The sequence below is a fragment of the Chiloscyllium plagiosum genome, unplaced genomic scaffold (genome assembly GCF_037043375.1).
Source record: "Chiloscyllium plagiosum isolate Xiang-an unplaced genomic scaffold, Cpla_swu_hap1 HiC_scaffold_6, whole genome shotgun sequence".
Lineage (NCBI taxonomy): Eukaryota > Metazoa > Chordata > Chondrichthyes > Orectolobiformes > Hemiscylliidae > Chiloscyllium > Chiloscyllium plagiosum.
The window spans coordinates 49,390,844-49,413,789 of record NW_028270144.1 but is presented as its reverse complement, the minus strand read 5'-3'; the positions used below and the strand labels follow the sequence as shown (position 1 = coordinate 49,413,789).

Genomic DNA, 22,946 nt, shown 5'->3' with positions numbered 1-22,946 from the left:
TGAAACAAAAAGCACAAGTATTGATGACACTTCTATGAACACCCTGAAATGCAGGGATTTTGTTACTGTAAGAAGAACAACAACATTATTGCTTTGTGTAATACGTATTATATGATGAAAAATTCAGAATATTTATTTATACAATTCCAACCAATTTTTAACAGAAAACAGTATATTTTGTTTCTGGAATCAGAAATATGATAGCATTAGGTCTTTTGTAAAGCTTGCAACTTCTGAAATTGTTGAGTTACAATGTATATTTTCAGTCATTGCTCTTTTTTTAATAGATATTTTTATTGAAAATTTAACATGTTTTTACAAACTTACAAAATAATACACACAAATACAAACATTAATATACAATTAAATATTAAATAAATAATAACCAAAACCTAACAGACAAAAAGAAAAGATTAAAAAAAGGAGAAAACAAAACTCAACTAACTACTAATCTAACCTATAACTAACCAGAGCGTATAATAAAATATCTTACATTACTCAAGAGAAAAAAAAAAGAATAACATAGTATTAAATAGTGAAGTACATGCTCGGAACGAATTAACATCAAGTCATAATAAAACCCGTATTCATGCGGGATTCCTCCCCCCAAGGGTCCCCGGACCAGCCAGAACCGCTACCACAACTAGATGAATGCCCTTGACAAAATAGCCGAAATATCTGTATCTATATAATTCAGGAAGGGCTGACACATTTTATAGAATAATTCATTTTTTGGTGCACCATATTTGTAAGGAAGTCAAGGGGAATACATTCCATGATCAACCTGCACCAGTTTGAAAGTCCTTGAGGGCCCTGAGCTACCCAGTTTACTAAGATATTTTTTCTTACACAAAAGGAGAGAATGGAAAACAATTTCCTCCTGTGCACATCCAGGGAAGGTAAGCTCAAAAAGCCCAGGAGAAGAGATACTGGATCTATTCTAATTTCCGCTCCCAAGATTTCTGTGAAAGCATTTGCTACTCTGACCCAGTATTTGCAGATCTTAAGACATGTCCATAAGCAGTGGATGAGAGTGCCCGCCTCTATTTTACATTTGGGACACATTGGAGATGGTCCTGCCCTAAAGTTTGCCAATCGTTCCGGTGCTATATGAGTCCTATGGAGTATCTTTAACTGAATGGCTTGGGTTCTATTACAGATGGAGATTTTTCTGGCATTTTCCCAGATGTCGTCCCACATTTCTGTGGATATTTCCAACCCCAATTCCTGATCTCATGTTCTAAGCAAACATTCCATGTCTTCCGAAACTTCATTATGTAATAAATGATAGAGAGTGCTGACCGAGGGTAAACCCATTGGCCACAACACTCTTCGTTCCCTATCTGATTTATAAAGGCTATCTAATAACATAGTCTTCTTCTGTATGTAATCTTGAATTTGGAAGTATCGAAAGAGGTCTCCATTAGGTAGTCCAAATTTCTGGTGCAGCTGTTCAAAAGACATCATGATTCTCTCATCAAACAGATCCCCTAAACAGGAGATACCCCTGGACCTCCAGGATTTAAATGTGGCGTCTGTGAGCCTCAGTTGAAAACCCCATGCCCCCACTATAGGAGTATAAGGGGAGGTTTTATGTGAATTATCCTCGTTTTGCCACACTATCTTCCAGACTTTAATTAAGTTTAATACTATAGGATTTTTACAATGGTCCATAATGACTTTCACCTTAACTAAAATAATAAATTAATAAGAGGACACTTTGTTTGAGAAGCCTTGATGTCCAGCCAGATTGATTGCGGGTCAGACGAGACCCAATCGGCTATGTAGCTTAATAGAGAATTCAGCTGATACTTCCTAAAGTCTGGAAAATCTAGCTCTCCCCTTGCTTGTGGAAGCCGTAGCTTCTTTAACTTAACGAGTGGCCATTTATGATTCCAGATGAAAGAACCAAACCAATCATATAATTTGCGCAATCCCAGCCTCGGCAGCATCACCGGGAGCATTCTCGTAGGGTATAAGAGACAGGCAAGACATTCATTTTCATTTGAGCTATTCTACTTAGCCAAGAAATTGGAAGATCGCCTCAAAGTTGAAGGTCCTGCCTTAGCCTTTCCAGGAGATGCACAAAATTGACCTTGTACAGCTGACCAAATACTGGGGTGATAAAAATACCTAAATATAAAAAACCCTCCAGAAACCACCAAAAGGGAGAATGAGATCCGTCCAATAAGTGGAACAGACTAGCGAGACCACCCATTGGCATGGCCTCCGATTTTGAGAAATTAATTTTGCAACTTGAGAATGCACTAAATAAATTAATCACTTGGATCAGGCGGGGCACGGACATCAAAGGATTACTAAGAAAAAGGAGAACATCATCTGCATAAAGGATAATTTTATGTTTACCCGTGCCAACCCTCAGGACCGTTATATTAGAATCAGCCTGTATAGCTTCCGCTAGTGGCTCAATTATTAGCATGAATAGTAACGGTGAGAGAGGACACCTCTGACGGCAGCCCCTACCCACACTGAAGCTATCCAAGCCTAAACCATTGGTGATCATGGCTGCTTTGGGGTCATTATACAATGTTGAGGCCCATTTAGCAAATACCTTTCCAACGCCAAACCTTTCCAATGTATAGAACAGGTATGACCATTCAACCCTGTCAAATGCCTTCTCTGCGTCCAACGAGACTACTATTCCCAGTATTCTTTCCTGATGACAGACTTGAATCACATTCAAAACCCTTCTAATATTATTAGATGATGATCTACGACCCTTGATAAACCCCGTCTGGTCCTCTTTTATGATATATGACAATACCCTCTCCAGCCTCAATGCTAACATTTTAGAAAGAATTTTAAAATCTAGATTTAGCAAAGATATTGGTCTGTATGATGCGCAATCTTCTGGGTCCTTTCCTTTTTTGAGAATGAGAAAAATATTCGCTTCTCTCACTGAAGGCGGGAGGCAGCCCTGTCTATACGAGTAGTTGTACATGTCCATAAGTGGACCAGCTAGTACTCCTGTAAACGCTTTGTAGAATTCAACCTGAAATCCATCTGGATCAGGTGTTTTATGGCTCTGAAGCTGCCTGATTGCATCAAGTACTTCCTGGATTGTTAGGGGAGCACTCAGGACCTACACCTGTTCCGGGGTTAAGTCCGGAAAGGCCAGGCTTAAAAAAGGACTCCATTTTTTTGGTTCTTTCTTCACAATCCTGAGATTTATACAAATCAAAGTAAAACTTTCTGAAGATTGTGTTGATCCTTTTATGATCGTAAGTCAGAATACCAGCACTTTCCCTGATGGGCGTGATATTTTGAGGGGCCTTTTTTTTCCTTGCGAGAATTGCTAGGTATCTACCAGGCTTATCGCCATATTCATATAATCTTTATTTTGCAATTAAAATCTCCTCCTATAATTGTGCAACGAGCCCTGAAAGCCATCAGTTTGGAGAATGCTTCCATTATAAATTTGAAAGGCTGCGCCGAGGGACAATAAAGATTCAAAATCCCATATTCCTCTCCATTTATAAGGGCTTTAATCAGTATGTACCGCCCAGATTCATCTTTTATCTGACTTAAGATTTTGAAAGGGAGATTCTTCCGAATGAGAATGACTACTCCGTTACTTTTTGAACTGAAAGATGAAAAGAAGGCCTAATCAAATCCACCCTGTTGTAATTTCAAGTGCTCTTTATCCAGTAAACGTGTCTCCTATAAGAGAGCTATATCAACCTTTTCTTTTTTGAGGTTTAATAGTATTTTCTTCCTATTGATTGGCGAATTACTCCCCTTGACATTCCAGGTGCACCAATTAATCGAATGACTAACCATAATCATCCAGACAAGTCCGAGACCCCCCAGGAGGAAGAACCCCATCCAAAGCACCTCGAGCATAGACCATAGAGAATTCACAAAAATAGAGATTCTTTAATATACTCACGCCAATATAGTAAAAAATTATTTCTAAATAAAAAAATATAAAACATATTTAAAAAGGAATTGTCCCCCTTGCTTCAAGGGGGCATCACTTCCTATCTGAAAACCCATTGTATCCTCTCCGAACCAGTGCCCCACCCTCGACCCTGGCACCCCATAATAAAATAGAAACATTCAAGTGTACTATAAAGCTAGAGTACCCTACCCCCCACCCATACCAACATCTAGATACATTTACTAACGATAACACCACGTATAAACATATAAAACTATAAATTTACAGTCTCAGCAGGTAATAACTAAGTATAATAACACAAAAAGGGGGAAAAACCCCGCTCTAAAGGAAAGAAATAAGGTAGTACAAAGCAAACGCCCCCCCCCCCCTCACCTGAATCAACTAAACCGCCCGGCCTATATATAAAAAAAGGAAATCGTATAGTGGAGAACAAATAAGCTCCCCTCTACCCCCCGGAGATGATATTAAACAATAAAGGAAATAAGGGAAAAAAAGAAGGGTAAACCGGGGGGAGGGGGGGCAGAACAGCATCATTAACCACACGGATTAATTCTTACAATCTATTTAAGAGAATCCAAAAATTCCTTGGCCTTCTCCAGCAATCCAAAGTTATAGATGGATCCTTCGTACTTAAAACGCAGCGTCGCTGGGTAGCACAAGGAGTACTGAATGTTTAAGTCCCTTAGACGCTTCTTCGTTTCATCAAACACCCTCCTCTTGCGGACCAAAGCTGGGGAAAAATCCTGGAACAGCATAATCCTAGATCCCTTATATGTCATGGGCCTGGGGATCTTTCCTGAGGGTCCTGGAGGCTTCCAAGAGCATTTGCTTCTTTCTGTAACACTGAAGCTGGAACAGGACTAGGCGGGGGTGCTGGTCTGACCCGAGCCTGCGTATTGCAACCCGGTGGGCCCATTCTACCCACACCTGGCCTGATCCAGCCTCCAGCTTCAACATCTGAGGGAGCCCCTGCTCCAAAAACACTACAAGCTGGCCTTCCTCTTCCCGTTCAGGAAGGCCCAGCAAATGAATATTTTTTCAACAACCCCAATTCTCGAGGTTGTTGATGTGATCTTCTAAGGCCCACACTCACTGTTCAAGAGTCAGGACCCAACCCACGGCCGATTGTGCAGCAGGGTTAAAGGGTGGGTCTGGGTGGGATGCTCTTCAGAGGGGTCGGTATAGACTTGATGGGCCAATATCCTGCTTCCACAGTGTAGGAAATCGATGTCTATTTCTGCCCGAGTCCTGCTGCAGAGCTCTAGCAAAGCTCAATGCAAGCTGAACGAACAACACCTAATTTTTCACTTGGGGAACTACAGCCTTCAGAAATCAGCATCGAGTCTAGCAAATTTAGACTTCCTTCATATCTTTTATCTACCCTCACCCCAAATTTTGTCCTTTCAGCTCAGCAAACCCATTTTCAACTACTCACAGCCCCCATTATCACCTATCTCACTTCTTTTCTATCCTGGTTTACTATTGACAATGCTTTTGTCTACCTACCTTTTTTCGCTATCTGAGCTCTATCTTCACATATCCGCTCACTCCTTTCCATCACCTATGCCCCTAACATCAGCATAAATATCACTTTTTTCCAGCAATTGCGAAGTCCAAAGAAAGGCCACTGGATTCAAAATCTTAAGTCTGCTTTCTCTCTGCAGATGAATCCAGACCTGTTGAGTTTCTCCACCAATTTTTATATTTTTTGGTTTAGATCTTCAGCATCCTGTTCTTTGTTCTATTACAGAAGAAAATGATTTGGAAGTCCTTGTCCATAAATCAAAAAAAGCTAGCATGCAGGTTCAGTGGGTAATAGGGAAGGTAAATGGAACTTTGGCCTTTGTTTCAAACAGAATGAACCATAAAAGTAGGGAAGTTTTGTTAAAAATATACAAAGCATAAATCAGATCACAGTTGGAAAACTGTAAAGAGTTATGGCCTCTACATATACTAGCATTTGAGGCAGTCCAAGAAGGGTTCTCAAGGTCGATACCAGATGTGGAGAGTCTGTTTTATGAGAGGTTGAGTAAATTGGGCCTGTACTCATCATTCACCTTATTGAAACATACTAGAATCTTAGAGGACTTGATAGGCTAGATATGGAAAGGTCGTTTCCACAAGTGGGAGAGGGCATAATCTCAGAATAAGGGGTCTGACATCGACAACAGAGATGAGGAGGAATTTCTTCTTTTAGAGTGTTGTGAAACTGTGGAAATTTTTACCATTGAGGGCTGCTGAGGCTGGGTCATTAAAAATCTATTTATCTCAGGCTTGAATTTAATAAATCAATAAGAGAATCGAGAGTTATAGGGAAAAGGCAGAAAAGTGGAGTTGAAGATTATCAGATCATCCATGATCTCACTGAATGGTAGAGTTGATTCAGTGAGCATACTAGCCCACTTCTGTTCCTATGTTCTATAGTTCTGTCACCTGGATAAATGGTGAAGATTATGATTCAGTTTTTGGCCATGGTAGTAGAAGCAAGTATAAATTTGTAATTTAAGAAACATTTAGACAGGCACATGGACATGATAAGAATAAAGGCAAATGGGACTATTTTAATTTGAAAACTGGGTGGCATGGGCAAGTTGAGCCTAAGTGTCGAGAGTGTGGTGCTGGAAAAGCATAGCAGGTCACGCAGCATCCGAGGAGCAGGAGAATCAACGTTTCTGGCCTCATTCCTGATGAAGGGCTTATGCCCAAAATGTCAATTCTCCTGCTCCTCGGATGCTGCGTGACCTGCTATGCTTTTCCAGTACCACACTCTCGACACTTAGGCTCGACTTGCCCATGTCACCCAGTTTTCAAATTAAAATAGTCCCATTTGCCTTTATTCTTATCATGTCCATGTGCCTGTCTAAATGTTTCTTAAATTACAAATTTATACTTGCTTCTACTACTATCTTTGGAAGCCTGCTCCAGATAGTCCCCATCCTCTGTGTGAAAAAAGTGACCCTCTGGACCTTTTTGAGATGACCCTTCTCACCTTAGCCTATACCCTCTAGTTTTAGACTCTCCACAATGGCAAAAAGCAGTTGGCTATCCACCTCATCAATGAAGTTAAAAATCACACAACACCAGGTTATAGTCCAACAGGTTTATTTGGAAGCACTAGCTTTTGGAGCTCTGCTCCTTCATCAGGTCGTTGTCAACCACAACCACCTGATGAAAGAGCAACACTCTGAAAGCCAGCGCTTCCAAATAAACATAACCTGGTGTTGTGTGATTTTTAATTTTGTGCCGGGTTGTCCAACGCCGGCACCTCCAAATCATCACATTATCTATTTCTCTTATGATTTTATACACCTCTATAAGGTACCCTCTCAATCACTTATGCTCTTGGGAAAAAAGTCCCAAGTCTATTCAACCTCACCTTATAATTCAAACCTTCCTGTCCAGGTAGTATCCTAGGGAATCTTTTCTGTATTCTTTCTAGTTAAATAATATCCTTTCTATAGTTGGGCGACCAGAATTGCATGCAGTCCTCCAAATTTGGGCTCACTATCATCTTATGCAGATGTACCAAGACATCTCAAATCCTATTCTCAGTGCTCTGACTGACTAAAGCAAGCATGCCAAAAAACTTCTTCACCACCCTGTCTACCAATGGCTCCACTTTCAAGGAGCTATGAAGCTGCGTGTGAGTATGTAAGAGTGTCTCACACACACACACGCACACACACACACCTGACACTCTCATCCACGCACACACCCTTTCACATACTTGTACTCCGTCGCACTACGCACACACTTTACCAAGCATGCACACACGCAAATGCAAACACACACTCACATGTACTCATACTCACACATGCACACACTCACTCTCTCTCTCATGCACTCACACACACATGTTAAGTCTATGGGGTGAATTTACATTTGTAGAATTATATTTGCAGTTACATTCCAATTTGCTCAAAAAGTGCACAATCTGCAGGCAGTCAATCTATGTAATATTTTATAAATTCCTACTTTGGATGTAGTACCAGTCTGACTCAAGATTGGGGTACAGACAGATTCTAACTTCACATCTTTAATGCAATGTCTAAGCTGAAATGTCACCTTTTTGTTATAAAACCTTAAGTTATCTTAAGAATGTGACTTGAAAGAAGTTCTGGGATTTATATATTAATGAACAAAATCTGCAACCCATTCTAAAAGGTGAAAGGACTTAACAGCAATCTAGGTTTGTTCAATATATTATTTCAGTTGCATGACACTGTAACCTCTTGCTATAAATTCTGTGTCACATGATCCTCTTCCAAAGCTACCTGATGAAGGAGCAGTGCTCTGAAAGCTAATGCTTCCTAATAAACCTCTTGGACTATAACCTGGTGTTGTGTGATTTTTTTAAAATATATTTTTAATGAAAAAAAATTTTGGATATTACAACAAATACAAAATGAAGCAATACAAAGAAATCCACTAATTACATAAATAAATAAGTAATAACTAACAATTAACTAAAAAAGCATGACAGTAATAATTATACAGCTTAATGAAACTAAGTAATAGCCCTTGACCATTGAGAGCATAAATTAATACATATTCATGCCTATATAGTTCCTCCTCTCTGGATACCAGATTCATTAAACAGATTCATCATACGGCCCTTATTAGTATGGCAGACAAATCTGTATCCAGATAGTCCAAAAAGTGCTCCCATGTCTGATAAAGATTCACAGTTTTATGGTGCACCATATTTGTAAGAAAGTCCAAAGGGATATGTTCCATGACTAGCTTACACCAGCTCAACAGTCCCGGAAGGTTTTCAGACATCCAGCCGAACAGAACAGCAAGCTAGTAAGGGGGCATCTTGCCTGAGATGCTTCGATGTCCAACTATAGTGAGTGAGGGTCCCCCCGAACTCAGTCATTCATGTAAGATAGCAATGAGCTGAACTGATAGTTTTTGATATCTGGGAGGTCCACTCCTCCCAGTCTGTCGGGTAGCTGCAGTTTAGTCAGTTTAATAAGGGGTCACTTGCAATATCAGAAAAAGGAACTGACCAGCCATTCAGTCTTCTAAATGTTTGCTTAGTAAAAAGCAGAGGAAGCATTCGCATTGGATACAGCAGTCGGGGAGAATGTTCATTTTAATGAGGGCTATCCGACTGAACGAAGAGATCAGAAGCACCTCCCATCTTTGAAGGTTTTGTTTGATTCTGTCGAATAAATGGGCAAAATTGGTTTTAAATAGCCAATCAAAGACGGAAGTAATGAATATACCTAAGTGGAGAAAGCCTGTGACCATCTAAAGTGTAATTGAGATGGATCCTCAGGACCAGACATTTTCAGGACACCACTCATGGGCACGGCCTCTGATTTCGCAAAGTTGATCTTGTTACCCGAAAAGCCGCCAAACTAATTAACGCATTATATCAGATGAGGCACCAAAATTGTTGGGTTCGATGAAAAGACAAGAATGTTATCTTCATACAATGCGATCTGAGGTACTTTTGTCTCCACTCCTGGAGCAAACGTATTGCCTCGGCCAGCGGCTCAATCACCAATGTAAAAAGCAATGATGGTAAGGGACAGCCATGTTGACTGCCCCTAAGAATATTGAAATTGCTTGACCGCACACCATTGGTGAGGTCCACGGCAACAGGGTCACTATACAAAACATTTACTCAACCGATTAAGGCCTCACCCGAGCCAAGCTGCTTTAAAGTATAAAAAAGGTATGGCCACTCGACCTGGTCAAATGCCTTCTCTGTGTCTAAAGAGATCACTAATCCCTGTACTGATCATTGCTGACATACTTGGATCATATTAAGTAACCTCCTGACATTATGCGGCGATTTGCGACCTTTTATAAAACCCGTCTAATCTTCCTTAATGATGGAGGGCAGCACAGTTTCTAGTCCTAGTGCAACAGTCTTAGATAGGATTTTGAAATCGACATTCAGGAGTGAGATGGGCCTATAGGCAGCACAGTCCTCTGGGGCCTTTCCTTTTTTAAGGACAAGAGAGAGGCCTCTCTTAAAGATGGTGGGAGGAGGCCACGACTATGTGAATTGTTAAACATACTAAGCATCGGTCCTGATAGTATACTTACAAATTCCCTATAAAACTCACTGGGAGGTCAGTCAGGGCCAGGTGCCTTTCCATCATGAAACAGCCTCACAGCATCCTGCATCTCTTGCACTGACAGTGGGGCATTGAGGAGAGACTCCGATTCAGGGGTTGCTCCCAGGAGGTCCAAATTCTTAAAATTCCATCCTAACCATGCATCCTCACAACTTTCAAACTGGTATAGTTCGGAGTAAAATTTCTGAAATGCCACGTTAATCCTTTTAGAATCATGGATTAAATGTCCAGTTTCTTCCTTGATTGAGATAATGATTCGGAAGTACTTGCCCAGCTTATCCCCATGCTCAAAGCCTTTGGTTTGCAAATGTAAGCTCCCTCTTAGCTGTCTGTGTGAAAATGGAGTTCAGTGTAGACCGAAGCTCTGTGATCCTCCGCAGTTTAGCCAACGAGGGCCTATCTAAGTATGCCTTTTCAGCTGCCATCAGACTTATCTTGAGCAAGCATTGCTGCTCATTTTTCTGCAGCTTGTTACTGGCAGAATACGAAATAGCTAACCCCCTAGCATGGACTTTAGCGGTTTCCCATAGAATGGATGAATTACTGACCAAGCCCGAATTATTAACTAAAAAAACCCTGAATTCAGTAAAATTGCTATCCTTAAGGTGAAGGAATCATTCGCTAATGCCTCAAACCTACTACAGTAGGCTTCCATAACTCTCTGTTTGTCTTTATAATGATGGAACCGTACCAGGACACAGAGAGGGCGCTCGTCCATCTCAAGACCATGCACCAGATCCAGTAAACCATGGACCTGTGTTTCCAAGGATTCAATCTGACTCTTGGACAAATCAGACTCTGCCTCCACTTCTGTGGCCTTGCGCTTGAGCTCATCAGTCCTTTTCCCCAGGTCTTGCAGCATAGCAGAGACCGGGGCCAGCTTTTCCTCGATTTTTTTCTTCGATCGGCTTCCCCAAGACCTGCAAGATTTGGTGAGCTCCTCAACCAAGGCCTGGTGAGTAAGCAAGCCCGCTGCATTAGTGGGTTGAGCTGCGGCCCCGGGCAATCTTCCTCCTTTCTTTGGCATTCTCCCACAGCAAAATAAAAGGTAAGTAAAATGTTCAGGCTCTATAGCTCTTTTACTGTTTTTTTCACTCACAGTAACATGGGTGGGACGGGTTCTATTTCTGTCCAACCGAAGTTGTGGCGCAGGACCCAACAAATGAGATCCTCCTAGGTCAACACCATCTTGGATCCCCGTTGTGTGATTTTTAACTTTGTCCACCCCAGTCCCACAATGGCTCCTCCACATCATGTCTGCTGATAAAGACTAGTATCCCAAATGCCATGTTAACCACTTCATCAACCTGTCCCACTAACTGAAGTGACTGCTGGACATGCTCCCCAAGGTCCTTCTGATTCTCGGTGCTTCCCAGGGCTCCACCGTTCATCATGCCTTCTTTGTTGTCACTTTATACATACACAGACTGACCTCTACTTGGCACTGATCAACCCATCTGATCAGTCCATCTATATTCTTCTGTAAACTCAGGCTATCCTCCTCACTATTTACCAATCTACCAATTTTTGTGACCAACTCTTATGCATTTGAGTCGGTATCATTAATATTTAACACGAACAGTAACACTGACCTCTACAGGTCACAGCTGGGCATTTTGGAAATAGAATGCGCTGGAGTCTATTTTACTGGTGTGCAGTTGCACACATCAGAGTCATAGAGATGTACAGCACAGCAATAGATCCTTTGATATCCTAAATTAATGTAGTTCCATTTGCTAGCATTTAGCCCATAATCCTCTAAACCCTTCCTATTCATATATCCATCCTGATGCCTTTTAAATCTTATAATTGTACCAGCTTCCATCACTTCCTCTGGCTGCTCATTCCATATATGCAGCATCCTTTGCATGAAAAAGTTGCTCCTTAGGTCCCTTTTAAATCTTTTCCCTTCAACTTAAACCTATGCCAGCTATTTTTGGACTCCCCCACTCACGGGGAAAAATGTTGACTTTCACCATATCCATGCCACTCATGATTTTATAGACTTCTACAAGGTCACTACTCAGCCTCCGATGCTCCAGGAAATAGCCCCAACCTATTGAGCCTCTCCCAATAGCTCAAACCCTCCAAGATTTGCAATCTCTTTGGAAATCTTTTCTGAACCCTTTCAAGTTAGATAACATTTCTTTCCCACATCACGGAGACCAGAATTGAATGCCTGTATTTCAAAAGTGGCTTAACCGATGTCCTGTACAGCCTCAACATGACCTCTCAACTCGTATACTCAATGTACTGACCAATAAAGGCAAGTGTATCTTTCCAAATCAATAGCACATTGAGAGACTAAGCATTCAAACATATGAAACAGCATGAAGCTGTTGCATGTGGAATATAACTGGCCTTGAATCGTGCCAAAAAATGTTAGGGTTTGTCTTTCAATATGTAAGCAAGTTCTTAATGGCAAAGAATTATGATTACTCCCAAATAATGTTTGCTTGCAGCTTTGAAATATTGCTGGGGACTTGAAAGGCTATGCATTTTTTAAAAATATTTTTGCTTTGTTTCTTAATCCATTCTTTCCTTCTTTCCAATTTGCTTTCTGTACATGAATATAATAACCTAATTTCCACTTTCTGATTCAGAATCTACACTACTCATTAACAAATGTTTAAGGAGATAGGCAGTGGTTTACCCTGTTCATACAAATTCCAGATACTTCACAGTGGCTGATGAATGGTAAAATGACTTTCTAATTACATCTAATTCCAGGATATAGACAGACTTGGCAGATGGCCTGATCAGTAGCAAATGGAATTCAATCCAAATAAATGTGAGATGCACTTGGGCAGGATAAACAAAGCAAGAGAATACATGATGAAAAGTAGAATCTTGAGAAACATTGAGGCTCAGAATGACCTTGGTGTGCATATAGGTCCCTTAAGGTATCAGGACATTTGGATAAAGTGGTGAAGACTGTATACAGTATACTTGCTTTTATTATTGAGCTTTAAGAATGGGAAGGTTATGCTGTAACTGTACAAAATGCTGGTAATACCACAGCTAGAGTATAGTGTACAGTTTGGAGTCCACATTTTAGAAAGGATATAATAGCACTGAAGGAATGTAGAGGAGATTTACCAGGATGTTGCCTGGCTGGATAGTTGCAGTTATGAAGAGAGATTGTACAGATGGGGTTGTCTGCCTTAGAGCAGAGGAGATTGAGACAGAACATGACAGAGATGCATAAAATTATGAAGGGCATCGACCAGTAAACAGGAAGAAGCTTTTTTTTTCAATGACCAGGTGGCACAGATTTAAGACAGTGGGCAAGGGGTTTCGAGGAGATGTGCGCAAAAATATTTTCCACTCAGGTTGGTGGGAATCTGGAACTTATTACCTGAAAGGATAGTAGAGGCAGAAACCTTCATAGCACTTTGATGTATTGAGATATACACTTGCAATGCCAAGGCAGATAAGCCAGTGAGCCAAATACTGGAAAGTGGTATTAGAATAGTTATGCTGCTGCTTTTGACCAGCACAGACGTGATGAGTTGAAAGAGCTTTTTTCTGTACTGTACGTCTCTGTGACTCAATGATTTCAAGACAGATAGAAAGTCTGGACACAAATATAAGAATACTGAATGTGCAGCACCATTCATCCGTTGTTCATTGTACAATCTGGCCTATTTCATTGATAAGAAAAAATCCTACCCCACGACTGGGAAACATCAATGACACATTTTGGACTTCCAATTAATTTTCTAAACATATTTTCTACTTTTCACCCATAAAAACAATAGTTAGATTGACACTAAGTAATTAACAAATGAAAAGCACAGATGTGCCCCCCGTCATTTCCAACACAGACAATCATTAGTGAACAAATACCAGAAGAGAGAAATATCAAGAAACTAATGGTTCTATGAGTAAAGTACTCAAAGCGAGAATTGAGTTGCTAGAGTGCTTATCTCACACACTGTATATTTTGAAGGCCAATATTACAAAATGCTCAGAATACTTAAATACAGTAATGAGAAACTTACCATGTGTTTAATTGTATTAAGCAGTAATCTTCTCCCAGATAATTTGTCAAAATCAGCAATAATCCAGATGGTCACTGCATAAATGATATCCTCATCTGAAAATAAAAAAGACTCCTGTGAGTACTGAAATGGTCAGTGGTGATATTCTGGGTATAGGCGGAAGTGGGTACTGCAGATGCTGGAGATCAGAGTCAAGATTAGAGTGGTGCTGGAAAAGCACAGCAGGTCAGGCAGCATCCGAGGAGCAGGAAAAATCGACATTTCAGGCAAAAGCCTGATGAAGGGCTTTTGCGTGCTTTCCCAGCACCACTCTAATCTTGACTCTTATTCTGGGTATATATTATACATAACAACTAAAGACTTACACGCTCAGTGGAGCTTTTCTGGGAACATATTATACACACTATTTCGTAACACATAAAGACTTACAGGTCTTCAAAGTTTGTGAGAAGATTTGTAGCTCGGGTGCTTGTTGCTGTGGTTCTGTTCGCCGAGCTGGAAGTTTTTGTTGCAAACATTTCGTCCCCTGTCTAGGTGACATCCTCAGTGCTTGGGAGCCTCCTGTGGTGTTTCCTCCGGCATTTTTGCCGGCCACTACAGCGGACAGCTGAAACTGACAACCGGAAGCGGCAGGGACAGGCCACTACAAAAATGCCAGAGGAAACACCACAGAAGCGCTTCACAGGAGGCTCCCAAGCACTGAGGATGTCACCTAGACAGGGGACGCAACGTTTGCAACAAAAACTTCCAGCTTGGCGAACAGAACCACAGCAACTTACAGGTCTTTGTACACACCAGATTATCTAAGCTAAATCTAAGCCTGTTATATTCCCTGTTTTTAGACTGAATACTGCATGCAATTCTGGTCTCCTTCCTATCAGAAAGATGTTGTGAAACTTGAAAGGGTTCAGAAAAGAGTTACAAGGATGTTGCCAGGGTTGGAGGATTTGAGGTATAGGGAGAGGGTGAACAGGTTGGGGCTGTTTTCCCTGGAGTGTTGGAAGCTGAGGGGTGCTCAGAGGTTTACAAAATTATGAAGGGCATGGATAGGGTAAATAGGCAGAGTCTTTTCCCTGGGGTCGGAGAGGCCAGAACTAGAGGGCATAGGTTTAGGGTGAGAGGGGAAAGATATAAAAGAGACCCACGGGGCAACTTTTTTACACAGAGGGTGGCACGTGTATGGAATGAGCTGCCAGAGGAAGTGGTGGAGGCGGGTACAATTGCAACATTTAAGAGGCATTTGGATGGGAAATGAATAGGAAGGGTTTGGAGGGATATGGGCTGGGTGCTGGCAGGTGGGACTAGATTGGGTTGGGCTATTTGGTCGGCGTGGACGGGTTGGACCAAGGGTCTGTTTCCATGCTGTACATCTCTATGACTCTATGACTCTAAATCTGGTCAGAAACAGAGGAACAGATTTTGCCATCCTGACATAAGTACAGAGTGAAAAGAAGTGGGCCAAGTGAATTCTGGGATGGTTACATCAGTTTCATTGTGTACTATTTTTGAGGGTGTGGGAGAAAAGAATGCATAAAGGAATCCTGACGGCAGTGACTGAATTGCAAGGAGTAGTGATTACAGACCTTCGTCCACACAACACTCACAGCTTCAGAGAGAGGCTAGGCACAACACCATCTCAGCGGGCTTTTGCAAATGGGGGATGTCTGTTCTAGCATCAGAACATTTTGACAGCGTTGTTAACTTCATGTTTCCCTATGATGTAATGCTGTAATAAACACATAACTTATCATACAGTGATTAATAATAGGACTTTCTTTAGAGGAGGTCATTAATGATCATTAAATTAATCAGCATTGACAGAGCAGAGGTAGATTGTTTATATTAACCCAGAGCCAACCATAGCAGGGAGTTATTAAGGAAAGCTACGGCCTCAACATTATCATGACCTAAATGAAAGAGACTGCAGAAATGCATCGTGTTTATGATAACTGTGTCCATGGATCCTGGATTGATTGAAGGTAAAGTTAAAAGTGTGGCACTGGAAAAATACAGCAGGTCAGTCAGCATCTGAGGAGCAGAAGAGTTGACATTTTGGGCATAAGTCCTACAACAGCAATGTTGGTCTTACCAAATAATAGAGAGAGACAACTATATGGTTTAACCTCAGCCTCAGGAAGAGACAATCCTTCACAGTAACATTTATCCCATGTGGGAATTGAACCTACTCTATTGGCATCACTCTGCGTTTCAAAATAGCTGTCCAGACAACTGAGCTAACCACTCCCCTTCCTGTTGTCAAACCATGATAAGTGGTTAAACTCAACCAAAGGAAGATGGAATTGTGAGAGACTCTGGGATTGTTGGTGGAGTCATCTATGTGTTATGGATGCTGTAAAAGATTTGAAAGACTTACCATGCTGTATCTACAATTTAAAATGGAGCACATAGTTTCCACTTGACTGTTAATTTATTTTTTGTTATTTGTGGTTGATTGATACAGTAAAATCGGAGATATAAGCATATTATGGCTCTGTTACTGGACTAGTAATCCAGAAAACCAGTTTAAAAATCTGTGGGCATTGGTTCAAATCACACCATGGAAACTGGGTGAATTTTAAAAATTCAATTAATCAGTTAAAAAAGAAGTCTTGGAAGGAAATTCATCCACATTACTTGTGACTCCCAATGCACAGTAAAACTGTGAACTTCCTTCCAAAATGGCCAAGTAAGCCACTCTATTCAAGGGCAATAAGGAATGGGCAATAAATGCTGGACCAGCCAGTGACATCCACATTATGTGGACTAATAAATAGTTAACAAATTAAAGGCACATGTGTCATTTCTAACATATAGACAACCATTGGTGAAGAAACACCACAAGAGAGGAATGTTAAGAAACTTCTGTTGCCATGAGTAAAGCACTCAAAGAATAAAAATAAATTAAAGATTGAAATCTTGTTCATTGTTTTCTCACTGAAGTAACTTGGGAAGGTCACTTAGTTCACATTCCTCCCATGTCTACATGGGTTTCCAGCCAGGTGGTCTGCTTCCTCCCACAGTCCAAAGATGTACAATGGTAGTCTAAGGCAGTGGAAGACCATCTCCGAGATTGTTTGGAATCGGTGGACGGGACCGTATTCAAGCGTAAAACCTAGACGGGTATGCCACCACCAACATGGATTTCTTCAGCAAATGCGTGGAGGACTGAATACCAAAGAAGTCAATCTGTGCGTTCTCCAACCAGAAACCTCAGATGAATCAGGAAATCCACTCCAGACTGAAGACCAGCTATGCAGCATTTTAGTTAGATGACCCAGACCTATACAGAAAATCCAGATATGGCCTCCGCAAAGCCATCAGGGATTCCAAGATGCAGTACTGGAGCAAGTCAGAGGCCCAAACCAAACACACATATTCCCACCGCCTGTGGAAAGGCCTAAACAACATTACAGGATACAAAATGAAATACAGCAAGATAGCGGACAAGGTCACATCCCTCCCTGATGCACTCAATGCTTTTCATGTTCAGTTTAAGCACAATGCCAGCGGCGTGGTGTCACCTGCCTGACAGCCTCGGTTGCACCTGTGTCCACTGTCATCGCAGTCAGTCTTCCTGGGAATCAACCCAAGGAAAGCGATGGGCCTGGTCAGGCACTTAGACCTTGGGTGGACCAACTGGCATAGGTTTCACTGACATCTTCAACTTCTCCCTCCTACAAGCCAAAGTCCTCACCTTCTTTAAGAAAACCACCATCATCCCAGTACTTAAGAAAGCACATTCAATGTGCCTTAATGACTACTGCCCAGTGGCTTTGACCTCCATAATCATGAAATTCTTCAAGAGGCTGGTTATGGCCCGTATCAACTCTGGACTCCAAGCTTACCTCAATCCTCTACAATTTGCCTACCGACATAGCAGGTCTATAGCGACACCATTTCCTGATTAAGGGCTTTTGCTCAAAACATCAATTTTCCTGCTCCTTGGATGCTGCCTGACTTGCTGTGCTTTTCCAGCGTCATTCTAATCTTGACACCACTTCCCTAGCCTGCCCTCATCCCTGGAACATCTGACAACAAGGACACCTGCATCAGACTACTGCTTGTTGACGACAACTCTGTCTTCAACATCATCATCCCTTCCAGACTGATGGCAAAACTCCGTCCTCCAGAATTGGATCCTCAGACTTCAAGCAGTAAAGATAGACAACTGCAATTCCTCCACAATACCAGTCAGCACTGGAGCCCCCAGTGACGTGTTCTCAGCTCTCTAATGAACTCCCTGTACACCCAAATTCTGAACGAACAACATCTACAGGTTTGCTGATGACACCACCGTGGGAATATAGATATTAACCAATGATGTCAGAAAACGGAAAGGAGATAGAGACCTTGGTGAAGTGGTGCAAAGAGGAAACCCTCTCTCTAAATGTCAGCAAAACTTAAGAAATGATCATTGATTGGCGGCACGGTGGCTCAGTGATTAGCACTGCTGCCTCACAGCACCAGCGTCCCAGGTTCAATTCCAGCCTCCGGCAACTGTCTGGATGGAGTTTGCACATTCTCCCCGTGTCTGCGTGGATTTCCTCTGGGTGCTCCGGTTTCCTCCCACAACCCAAAGATGTGCAGGTCAGGCGAATTGGCCATGCTAAATTGCCCATAGTGTTAGGTGCTTTACTCAGAGGGAAATGGGTCTGAGTGTGTTACTCTTTGGAGGGTCGGTGTGGAATGATTGGGCCAAAGGACCTGTTTCCACACTGTAGGGAATCTAATCTAATCTGATCTAATCTAAACACTCCCCCATCTACATCAATGGAGCTGAGATTGAGAGGGTGGATAGCATGAAGCTCCTAGGAATGACAGTACCAACAACCTGTCCTGGACTTTTCACTTAAGATGTGACAGTCAACAAGAGACAACAATGTCTCTTCTTACTCAGAAAATTTGGCAACTTTTACAAATGCATTAATGAAAGCTTACTGTATAGATGCATAAAAGGCTATGTAGCAACTGGTCTGTCCAGGACCATAAGAAAGTACAGAAGGTTGGGTGCATAGCCCAGACCATCACAGAAGTCAACCTTCCACCCTATGGACTTCATTTACTGGCCCATTGCCACAGAAAGGCTGCCAACGTCATAAAAGACCCATCACACCCTGGCAATGCTCTCTTACAACTTCTTCCATCAGGTATAAGACACAGAAGCTGAAAGACATGCACCAACAGATTCAAGAACAGCTTCTTCCCTTTCAGTGAGAGTGAGAGCCAGTTGGCTGGAGCAATAATTGAGGTTCCAGCATTGATCCTTATGACTCTCCAGTAGTTACACTTTGCCAACCGAAAAATTAGTATTTTATCGTGACTCTGCTTTCTATTTGTTAATCAATTCTCAATCCATGCTGACTTGTCACTCCCAGACCACACACTCTTATTTCTGCTGTAAATTTTCAAGTGGACTTTCAAATGCCTTTTGTAATCTATAGATCAGAGATTTATATGAGCCCTTTCAGACAGAATTTAAAATTATTGGTACCTTTTCTAGTGAGGTATTTCATCTGATCAGCAATGACTGCGCTTTTGTCTCGGACATCAAGGAAGGAATATGTAGTAAAGTCATTCCAGTCGCTCAAATCTAAAATGCAAGGCAAGTATTGATATGAAATATGACTTCAGATTTAATATGAAGCAAATTCATTCATAGTCAAACTTTTAAAATAGGAAAACAACCAATTAATTTACCTGCCTTAGATGTAAGATCAAGATACTTCCTTTCAGCATTCAGAATTACAGGATTGATTCGGTGGACAACATTAGGCTGATCCATTAGGAAATCGACCACATCTATGTGTTCATTTAACTGACCCTGTAATCAGATTGGTAAGGAGGCTGGTGTGATTCAGGACTCTGAATGGATGTGACAAAGTTATAAATCAGCAGTTGTTAAAATAGTAAAATCGAATTGGGAAAACAATAGTGAAAGAGGATTTTACAGTTGGGAAACAGACAAGGGCTTCTGTAGCTGTTGTGATATGATATACTTCTACCTTTAAGGAAGGTGGCTTAAAAACTATTGCCAATCACTAAGGTTGATCACATCTGATCTGACTCCACCTTCCTCCAAGAAATACTGACTGCCTTTCAAAAACAAACAGGAGAAAGTGAGGACTGCAGATGCTGGAGATCAGTTTTAGCTGAAAAATGTGTTGCTGGAAAAGCGCAGCAGGTCAGGCAGCATCCAAGAATATGATTCCTGAAGAAGGGCTTATGCCCAAAACGTCGATTCTCCTGCTCCTTGGATGCTGCCTGACCTGCTGCGCTTTTCCAGCAACACATTTTTCAGCGTTTCAAAAACAAATGCCTACTTCTGCCTTAATAGTATTTAATGATCTTGTCTCCACTGCTCTCTGGAAGAGGGTTCCACAGACTTGCAACCTTTGAAAAGAAAAACACTCTCCTCATTTCCATCTTAAATGCAGATCTCCTACCTGTAAAATGTGTCCCCTAGTTCTAGTATCTCACAGAGGGAAACATTCATTTAGAATCCACCCTGACAAATCCTCTCAGGATATGACTTAATAAGAACACCACTCATTCTTCTAAACTCCAATCAATACAGGCCTATCCTATCCAATCTTTCTTCCAAAGATGCCCTCATTGCAGGAATCAATCAAGTGAACTTTTTCTGAATATCTTCTAATGTAATTATGTTTTTCCTTAAATAAAAATATGAAACTGTACACAATACTTTGATGTGGTTGCACCAATATCCTGTACAACTATAGCTAAACTCCTCTTTTTTAATTCCATTCTGTTTACAATGGAAGACAACATAGTACCTGTACCCTAATCTTGTATGATTCAAGTATCAAGACACCCATATTCCTCTCCATCTCAGAAAGCTGTTACATATCACACTTCACTCCAGCAAGCAGGTACCAATTGCAAGAACCTAATTAAAATGAGTCTAACTGCAGTGAGGTTTGTGCAGGTATAGAACTGACCATAGCTGTGTTTTCCAAACTCGTTTCATCTCTGACGTCATTTTGAGGCTTGAAAAGTGTCATGATCCCTCAGTGAAAACTGCAGGTACAGGAGAACAGTCGTAACTTAGATAGGAGCTCCGTGGCAGTGATTCTTGCCTCTGAACTTGCAACCCCAACATTTCACTGAACTTAGGATTCTGACCTTCACACATCGAAGAATCCATTACTTTCTCATTGTCCCAAAAGAACACTGGTTGGAGATTAAAACACTGCAGGACTGAGATAAGTTTCTGTGCAGGAACATCTTCCTCACAGCTAAAATAAGGCTGCAAGAAAAGCTTTTTTTTTCACTATGTAACTGGTTCATTGGAGCATGTGGGATGGCATGCCAGAAGCAGCACTGGGCATACCTAAAAATGAGATGACAATTTGGTGAAGCTACAAAATAGGATTACTTGTGTGCCGAACAGCTTAAGAGTAAATGATAGACAAAGATAAGTGATTCTACAACCTATGGAAGAGATCTAAGCTCTGCAGTCCTGCTACATCCAGTCACAAATGGCGGAGGACAATTAAACAACTCACTAGAGAAGACCCACAAAGAAATCTCTCCTAAATAACAGTAGAGCCCAGCATAACTGTGGAAAACATAAGACTGAAGCATCTGCAACAACCTTCAGCCAGAAGTCCATTTTGGCCTCCTCCATGAATCCCCAACATCACAGTCTTCAGTCAATACCAAGTCACTCCCTGTAATATCAAGAAACAGTTGGCGACATTGGATACTACAAAGGCAACGGGCCTGACAAGATTCCAGCAATAGTACTTAAGATTGATGCAGCAGGCCTGCAGAGCTTAGATCTGCCTCAAAGGTTGTGAAATTGCTTAGCTCTGCTTTGGCATGCAAGTAATCCTGTTTTGTAGCTTCATAGCGCAGCACGGTGGGTCAGTGGTTGGTACTGATGCCTCACAATGCCAGCGACCATGTCTGATTCTAGCCTTGGGTGGCTGTCTATGTGGAGTTTGCACATTCTCCTCATGAATATGTGGGTTTTCTCTGAGTGCTCCGATTTCCTCCCACAGTCCAAAAATGTGCAGGTTAGGTAGATTAGCCATGCTAAATTGCCCATAGTGTCCAGGGGTGTGCAGGCTATATAGATCAGCCATGAGAAATGCAGGATTACAGGGTTAGTGTACGGTAAGGGAATGGACTAGATGGAATGCTGTGAGGAGGGTCGGAGTGAACTCGATGGGCTGAACATCCTGCTCCCACATTGTGGGGATCCTATGATTCTATGACTTGTGCTCCGCTAGTCAAGCTGCTTGAGTATGGCTGCAATACTGGCATGTAACTGGCAATGTGTCCAAATATGTCCTGTACACAAAAAATACCAAAATCCAATCAGGCCAATTATCAGTGTGCCCTCAAACATTCATAAAGTGATGGAAGAGTTTGTCAACAGTGCTATGAAGTGCTATCGATAACCTACTTAAAGATGCCTAGTTTGGGTTCTACCAATGCCATTGAGCTTCTGAAAATATTTCAGCTTTTAGTCTAGATGTGAACAAAGAAGCTAAACATCAGAGACACAGTGAGACTGAATGCCCTTGACATCAAGGCTGCACTTGATCTAGTGTGGTGTCAAGGAGCCCCACCAAAACTGTAAATTAATGGGAATCAGGAGGAAAACTCTATATTAATTGCAGCTGTATCTGGCATTTACAAACATGTTTGTGGTTGTTGGAGGTCAGTCATCACAACTCCAAGAGGCCTGTGCAGGAGTTCCTCAGAGCAGTGTCCTAGGCCCAACATCTTCACCTGCTTCATAAGTGACCTCCTGTCCATAATAAGGTGAGAAGTGGGATGTTCACAAATACTTGTACAATGTTCAGCACCATTCATGGTTTCTCAGATATTGAAGTTGTCTACATCCGTATATAATAAGACCTGGATAAGTGGCAAGTATTTGCACCACCCAAGTCC

At 41.6% G+C, this 22,946-nt stretch overlaps 1 protein-coding gene across 2 annotated transcripts in view; it reads right to left on the bottom strand.

Annotated features, from left to right (window-relative positions):
• uggt2 (UDP-glucose glycoprotein glucosyltransferase 2) overlaps positions 1 to 22,946 on the bottom strand; it is a 374,691-nt gene that overhangs the window by 154,512 nt on the left and 197,233 nt on the right. For both annotated transcript variants that reach the window (XM_043691460.2, XM_043691456.2), the window contains exons 19-21: positions 19,719 to 19,842; positions 19,513 to 19,611; positions 14,022 to 14,116 (exon numbers count right to left, since the gene is read on the bottom strand). In XM_043691460.2, coding sequence (XP_043547395.2) covers positions 14,022 to 14,116; positions 19,513 to 19,611; positions 19,719 to 19,842 — 318 coding nt within the window. The remainder of the gene's footprint in view (positions 1 to 14,021; positions 14,117 to 19,512; positions 19,612 to 19,718; positions 19,843 to 22,946) is intronic.